This window comes from Bison bison, unplaced genomic scaffold, assembly GCF_000754665.1.
Source record: "Bison bison bison isolate TAMUID 2011002044 unplaced genomic scaffold, Bison_UMD1.0 scf7180017864492, whole genome shotgun sequence".
Classification (NCBI taxonomy): Eukaryota; Metazoa; Chordata; class Mammalia; order Artiodactyla; family Bovidae; genus Bison; species Bison bison.
The window spans coordinates 4,555,258-4,562,462 of record NW_011495051.1 but is presented as its reverse complement, the minus strand read 5'-3'; the positions used below and the strand labels follow the sequence as shown (position 1 = coordinate 4,562,462).

Here is a 7,205-nt window from a genome sequence, read left to right as displayed (position 1 = left end):
ACTTGTCACGGCTTCTCACTGGGACTGGGACACCTCGTTTCTTCACCCTGCCCTCCGTGCCGCCGGCTTCCCTGCCGCCTGCCCAGGCCGCTGGGCCGTCTCACAGTGTAACACTGGGCCTGCTGGACCGTCTGTTACCACCATCTTTACCTCCCGCCCCCATGTTCTGACTTGGGGGTTTTATTTTTAGATCTTTTCTCCCCCCAAGGCTTTGTGTTGGTTTCCTAGGTCGAGCAAGGCACTTCTGTGTGTTGAGCAGGCGTGGCTGCGTTGTGGGCTGCACCCTGGCTCCCCCTGTGACCCCAGTCCCCATGCTGGGGGCGCTCAGGACTGCTCGAGAGCCAGCCCCATGGGTTCCCCACCTGGGATTCCTCCAGGCTGAGTCGTGGGGTGTGGACAGATTGGGCCCTGGGCCTAGAGAGCTTGTCTAGAAAAGGGTCACTGGATGTTGTGGGGGGCGCTCCATCCTCCTGTCTGTGCCCGTGACGTGGGTCACGCAGCCTCGGGTACGTGGGTACAAGCCTGCTTCCTGCTCTTGGCCATTCTTCCCTCTCCAGGCCCTGGACGGCTCTGCCCCCAGCACTGTTGAGGGCTGGGGGCTTCTGAGAGGGGAACCCTGGTGGGGCTTCGAGGAGGGGGCAGCAAGCAGAGCAGTTTCAGACAGCAGGCAGAACCCGTGCTCGCAGCACACACAGGAGCGCGCCCTCTGCTTGCCCCACCCCGGAGCGTGGCCAAGAGCAGCGGGGCGCTGCCTCCCCCCACATCAGAGCTCCAGGGGTTCACAAGAACCCTCCCGCCCGCCCTGACAGGCTGAGGAGGGGGCCGTCTGAGCCACGCCACCCACACCTCAGGGTGGCCCTGCAGCCGCGCCTGAGCCACGGGACATCACCAAAGGCCCCCCAGCAGATCCGGTCACACTTCTCTGCTTTAAGCCTTAGTCAACTAGTGACAAGTAAAACCAGATAATGCCCACGTGTTTTGGAACATTTATGTAAGATTGTCATATGAAATGTATTTGGGAACTACATTAAAACTTTTAACTAAAACGCTGGCCTCCTGCGTGCCCCAGGGGCCTCAGGAAGCTGGACGACCTGACCAGGAAGCAGCCTGGCCTGCCCACAGGGTGGTGGCCTCTGCACACCTGGGCAGATGACCCAGAACAGCTGCCTTCCGAGATTCACAGCGGCCGGCTTCACACAAGAGCTGTCCGCTTCCCCATCAGGTGCGGCTTGGCTTCCCGGGGACCCACAGGGAGGGGTAGGGGTGCTGGCAGGCAGGGTTCACTGAGCAGGGATGGGAGGAGGTTTGGGATCAGCATGATGTGGACAAGGGGCCTTTCCCCCTGGAGTCCTGAGCCAGTGACCCATCAGGGGAATCGGTGGCCAAGCAGTACACCCGGAGACCTGGTCCAGCCGGTTCTGTGGCCTCGGTCTGGCTACACTCCTACCCACCCCTACTCCAGGGCTGCTCAGCTCCAAGCCCAGATGAGAGGGGCCCTGGCTCCAGGGTGCCAGCTGCATGGGGGTACACGGCTCACAGCCTCCAGGCGCTGGTCATCATGGCCACAAACTCTTCATCTGTATCCACGGAGGCGCTCACACCACTGTAGTAGTCCTGGAACTCAGCCAGCGTGACCTGGGGGCAGACAGGTGGTCAGGGGGGTCTGGAGGTGTGGGCGAGGGACCGGGGTATGCATGCACCCACCTGCCCGTCCTTCTCGGAGGAGTCGAAGTTGTCCAGGAAGTGGCGGAGCACCTGCTCTTCAGTCCACTCCCCGCTCCGCACCTTTGGGTGAGTGCGGCCGCTGTATACCCCCCGGAGATCATCCACAGTCACCACGCCATCACCACTGCGGTCCAGCTTGGCAAACGCAGCTGTGACGACCGCCTCCCGGGCCTGGGACATGGGGGGCTGGGGAGGGTGTGGTGGTGACTGGGGGGTACGAAGCGCAGAGGCTCCCATTGGTCTCCACGCTGACACAGACAAGCCCGGGAGAGTGCGGCACCCCAGTGGGAGGAAGGGACACTGCTGCACCCCCTGCTCACCCGCAGCGCTCGCAGGAACTCCTCCAGGTCCAACGTCCCGCTGCCGTCGCGGTCCCAGCGCCTGCACACGCCCTCCATCTCAGCTGTGTCCAGCACCAGCCCCAGCTCAGCCAGGCCCCGCTGGAGCTCCCCCACATCCAGGGACCGGCTCCCATCCTGGTCCAGGCGGCGAAAAAATCTGGGGGGCAGGGGTGTGGGGTTTGAAAAGATCCATGGGACTGGGGGTCGGGGAGATGTGAGAGGTAAGCTCACCTGGCCACACCCTGGATGCCTGAGGCCCCTCGGGACAGGCACTGGGCTCGGAGCTTCTCCATGGTGGTGTCCACAGTATCCATGCTGGCTCCGGGCTCTCTGGGTGGCTGGACAGGCTAGAGATCTGGGGCTCCTGCTCAGCCACCAGGCTACAGACTGGCTGCCTTGATCTGTCCTGGAGTCCAGGTGGCTGCTCTGCCTGCCTCCTGCCCGTTCTGCCCAGGGCTGGCAGTGCGTCCTGCCAGGCAGGGCTGTTGCTAGGGGACAGGGCTCTGGAGACCGGGAGGGGCCCCCGCTGTAACTCTCTCTGTGCCAGGGCCGTGTGGCCACAAGCACAGCCCTGCGGGGGCATATGAAAGGCCAAGGAGGACAGCCCAGCACTGTTGCTGTCAGCACTGCCCAACCACCGTCCCGCCTGCTCTCTCCCAGCCCTGGGAGAGAGCCAGACCCAGGTTAGGAGGAGGGTGGAGGGAGTTGGGGAGGGGCGCTTCGTTCCCAGCCCTTGAGGGACCAGTGTCCCAGATGAGGGGAGGCCAAGCCCAATTCCTATGCGAACCCTCCCCTCTCTGGGCTTCACCAGCCCCCAGCCCCTTTCCACAGGGCTGCAGCTGAAGCTGCTAAGGAATTCAAGTTTAAAGACTCAAGATGGCCCAGGCCCACATCCAACAGGAGCTGCTCAGACCAGTGCTGGCTGAGCCAGTCCTGTAAACATCAATGTTGAGTTGGACGAAGCAATTCTCAGTAGTTAATTATGGCCAGTCGTGGTATTTTTGTCAACATGGGTCTTTTGGGGGTTGGTTTCCAGTTCTCAGACATCACTTGGTGGGCTTGCTCATGACAAGCCGCTTATCTGGCCAGAGATGGACCCCTGGCCCCCTGACTTCCATAATCCAAGAGGAACCAAGACCACCGGCAGAGAAGGCCTGCCATCAGACTGGACATCTGGCCAACTGAGCCTCATATCAGCAGGCTAAGATCGAAGATGATAATGGATTTTCCAGGACTTAAAATGCAGGCCCCTGTTTGGGGAACCCCTGCCCACCCACAGAGACCCAGAGATCATCAGAAGCTTTTCAAAGCTTGGGAGTTGCACACAGCACAATGGTATTGTCAGAAGTTGCTGCTCCCAACTGAAGCCAAACCGTGGATCACAAGCAACCTGTCACTGTGATTCACACCACAGTGGATGCACCACCATCGACTGTTAGGAGAAACTGCAGTGACATCCTGCTGCAGACGTTCTCGTGACTCGCTGCAGTCCAACATTCTCTGTGTAGGCACAAAAAATAGCTCCATTGTGTGCTTTCATGAGGATTAGAAATGTCAGGGGTTTTTTTCTATAAAGAAATGTAAAATGTAATCACAATTATTGTAACTCTGGGCATCTCTGCATCTTTGAATCAGAATCTCAACAATAAAAAATTGGGGGGACTTTGGTTGGTCCAGTGGTTAAGAATCTGCCTTCCAGTGCAGGGGACACAGGTTCAGTCCCTAGTTGGGGAACTAAGATCCCACATGCTATGGGGCAACTAAGCTTCTGTGTCACCACAAAGAACCCACATGCCACGACTAAGACCTGACACAGCCAAATAAATGGTTTTTTTTTTAATTAACTTTACTTAAAAAAAATTGAAAATGGCGAGGGCCCTCCAAACCCAGAGGCCCTTTCACTTTACCTCTCTGAGGCTCACTTTGCATAGCTATAAAATGGGGCAATGCCTGTGTGCATAGGTGGCTTAAGAGACAGAACGGTATGTACAGAGTGCTTGGCACAAGCTCCCACCCAGTGGGGCCCCACCCTGGACCCAGGAGCAGCACAGCAGCCACCTCTCCAGCCCCCACAGTAGGAAGAAAGGAGGAGGGGCCAATGGTGCCATGAAAGCATTTGGTTTATTCTTGGGCGTAGACAGGCCCTAGCCTGCCTTCCCCTTGTACAAACAGCACCCCCCTTATTCGTCCAGAGGAGAAAACGGGGCCATTGTTACCACACTGAGGGGTCGCTGTGCGACGCCAGGAGGCACCCTCCCAGGGCGGAGGACGGATGCTGAGCTTTCTGGGCTGAAAGGGGCTATGCCCCGCAGTGGTTCCTGGGGTGGGGATTCCCTGAGTCAGGAGGCAGGAAACGGCTGCCATAGTCCCAGGCCAGGCACTTGGGCTGGGCAGAGAAAGGCACAGGGCTCCCTGTTCTGATAAAAAAGCAAAGTGCCTCAAATATCTCAGGCCAACAAGGGCAGCATACAAATAAGAAGTGAAAAAATAGATTCTCTGGGGATTAGAAAAAGGAGCCAGCTGGTGCTACGAAAGGAAAGCTGCTGGGGACCTCATGAGATGTGCTGGGTCCCAGGAACCTACCATCATGCAGCTTCCACTCCAATGGTAAAAATTTACATACAGGAAGTAAAATGGGGCAATGGGGGGAGGTGGAATGGGAAAGAATGACTTCTGATAAGGCAGTCATGGAAGCCCTCTCAGAGGAGGTGACGTTTGAGCAAAGACCTGAGTGAGCAGGAGCCAGTCATGTGGCATCTGGGGGAAGAGCATTCTAGGCAGAGGAAACAGCCAATGTAAAGACCCCGAGGCAGGATGCTATCAAGAGAAGGTTATGGGATGCCTGAGTCTGCCTGGGCAGTGAAGCCTGGTTGCCAGCATATCGGCACATCCCACCTGCACACTCCTTCCTGGGTTGAGAGGAGGATAGAATTAGGGGGGAAAATATGTAGGTATAACCAATGCAAAACAGCCTGAGGCTTGAGGTTCACAATTCTGGACTGAGATGAATAAGGCTTTAGGATGAAGAATGCTTTCGGAGGAACAAAAACCGGGGCAGGGGAGAAAAGAGGGAGAGACTCAAATCACATGGCACTTGATGCCATCCACCTCCACCAGATAAAGAGAGGTCTCTAACTCAGATGTTTCAGGGGCCAGACATCCGGCCTTGAGAGATGAGGGGGTGAATGGAAACTTGCCCTTGCTAAAGAGGGTGTCCTGGACTCAGATCTAGACGTACAGCCCAGCCAGAAGCCAGAAATCCAGATTCGTGTGTAAGCGCGACCAGTTCTCCAACAAGGGTGATTGATTCAAAGTTTTGCTTTTTAAAAGAAAAAAAGAGAAAAACTGGCTGAGTTCATCTGCATTTGGCTTGCAGGCCACCCATATGAAACCTATGCTTTTTTAACAGGTTCTGACGCTGAGGATAATGGCTCTTCCAAGGGGTCCTCTCTGGGATATGTTAACCCTAAGGATACCCAGGCAGTAGAAGAAGTCCCCACTGGAGTCCTCTTTCTCCATTCTGGAACCTGCTCTCTGGGACTCACACAGTGGTCCCAAACACTGCGGGCTCGAGCTGGTCGCTGCCCTCTTCCTCCCCAGTACTGTTGGCAAGGGGTGAGCTGGGCCCACCAGGGAGTAAGTCACTGGCCGGCAGGGGCCCCAGGCGCTCGGCCTCAGCCAGGGTAGCCAGCAGCCCAGCCAGGGGCGGCCGGCGGCGGCAGAGATCCTGCAGCAGCTCAGCCCGGGGCTGCAACTGCCCGATGAGCTTGTCCCTCTGGCGCACGGCAGCCTGCAGACTCTGAACAGCAGCCTCGGAGGTCAGCAGCTGCTCCTGGAGGGCGGCAATCTCACTGGCAGGAAGGCAAGACGGAACCATTTTGGTACCCGGCCACCAGAGGTTCTCTTCCCTCTGCTCCCAACCTCCATCCCCAGATGCATAGATTGAATCCCTACGCCGTGATAGTATTTGGAGAAGGGGGCCTTGAGAGGTACGGAAAGTTTACATGGTGTAATGAAGGGTTTCCTTTTAAGAAGAGATACCAAAGAGCTTGCGCGCGCGCTCGCTCTCTCCCTCTCTCTCTCTCTCTCTCTGTCTCTATGCTTTGTGAAGACACAGTGAGAAGATGACTGTTGGCAAGCTCGGAAGAGGACGCTCACCAGAACTGAATCATTGCCTTGATTTTGAACTTCCCGGCCTCCAGAACTGTGAGGAATCATTTGATGTTGTTTAAAACACCCAGTGTGTGGTATTCTGTAATGGCAACCTCAGCAGACTAACACACTCCCTCATTCACACCCTAGCAGTTCCCTTGTCCCCTTCCCTCTTTGCCTATTTGCTGTTCAGCTTAGATGGCTCCTCCTCCAAGAAGCCTTCCCTCTGGGCCCTCCTAGAACAGTGTTGCCCTCCATCATACACAAGAATACTGTGAGTAGGTTGAATACTGGAGTGGGTTGCCACTTCCTTCTCCAGCCATCATACACACACATCCCAATCACCCTGTGTTGTAACTGCCTGACCGTGTGCTTGAGGGCAGGGCTGAACAGGTCTTACTGATGTGCCCTAATGACCAGCACAGGGCCTGGCACATGGTAGGGTGCTCAGTAAAGATGAAGTAACAAGTCCAACCAGCTCTGAATTGTTTCCCACCAGGTCCTCAGAAACACTTTCTTCCCTGGGCCCTTGTCTCATCCCTTTGAATCCTCAGCTAGAAAGACTATTCAAAACTGCTGATATAATCCCATCCTCCCAAGAACCTGCCATGGCTCCAATACCTACATCAGGCTGCTGGTGGTCCCTGTACCACTCAGGACCAGCCAGTTTTGCCTAGTGGTAAAATGGACCCTGTTAAGTTGGATAGCCACACCCAAGTGACATCTCTCAACTTTATATAGTGATAATTCAAGTATTTTTGTGTTTGTTTTTCCAGTCCCACCAGTAGTCCAGCTCTACGTGAATGCCCACGTCTCCCCTACCAGTATTCCTTTCCTATCTCGGATCTGCCTCTGCCCAACTCCTCCGAGAAGTCCACCTGCCGGGTCCCAAGATTCACCGGTCTTTGGCGCGTCCCAGCTCGTCTAAAGCGGCGCTCAATTGCTGGTCGTGGCGGGCCAGGCGCTCGGCCTGGGCGCGCACCATGC

General features: G+C 56.4%; 2 protein-coding genes across 2 annotated transcripts in view; both read right to left on the bottom strand.

The window, feature by feature from the left end:
- Positions 1 to 974: 974 nt before the first annotated feature.
- On the bottom strand, positions 975 to 2,519 carry CAPS (calcyphosine). Its single transcript, XM_010828211.1, has 4 exons — positions 2,298 to 2,519; positions 2,046 to 2,223; positions 1,705 to 1,911; positions 975 to 1,635 (listed from the first exon to the last, which is right to left on the bottom strand). Exons 1-4 carry the CDS (start codon positions 2,378 to 2,380, stop codon positions 1,534 to 1,536), a joined length of 570 nt encoding a protein of 189 aa, XP_010826513.1. The 5' UTR covers positions 2,381 to 2,519; the 3' UTR covers positions 975 to 1,533.
- Positions 2,520 to 5,219: 2,700 nt separating this feature from the next.
- Positions 5,220 to 7,205, bottom strand: part of VMAC (vimentin-type intermediate filament associated coiled-coil protein) — a 2,233-nt gene continuing 247 nt past the window's right edge. The window contains exons 2-3 of the mRNA XM_010828212.1: positions 7,118 to 7,205; positions 5,220 to 5,917 (exon numbers count right to left, since the gene is read on the bottom strand). The exon at positions 7,118 to 7,205 is cut by the window's right edge and continues 26 nt beyond it. Of these exons, the coding sequence (XP_010826514.1) occupies positions 5,608 to 5,917; positions 7,118 to 7,205 (398 nt within the window). The 3' untranslated portion in view covers positions 5,220 to 5,607. The remainder of the gene's footprint in view (positions 5,918 to 7,117) is intronic.

Excerpts from the sequence above, each read along its gene's own strand:
- CAPS (XM_010828211.1), bottom strand. The coding sequence starts at position 2,380 with ATGGATACTGTGGACACCACCATGGAGAAGCTCCGAGCCCAGTGCCTG. Across the intron at positions 2,224-2,297 it reads GGCATCCAGGGTGTGGCCAG|ATTTTTTCGCCGCCTGGACC; the intron begins GTGAGCTTACCT and ends CCTGCCCCCCAG. Across the intron at positions 1,912-2,045 it reads AGTTCCTGCGAGCGCTGCGG|CCCCCCATGTCCCAGGCCCG; the intron begins GTGAGCAGGGGG and ends CACCCTCCCCAG.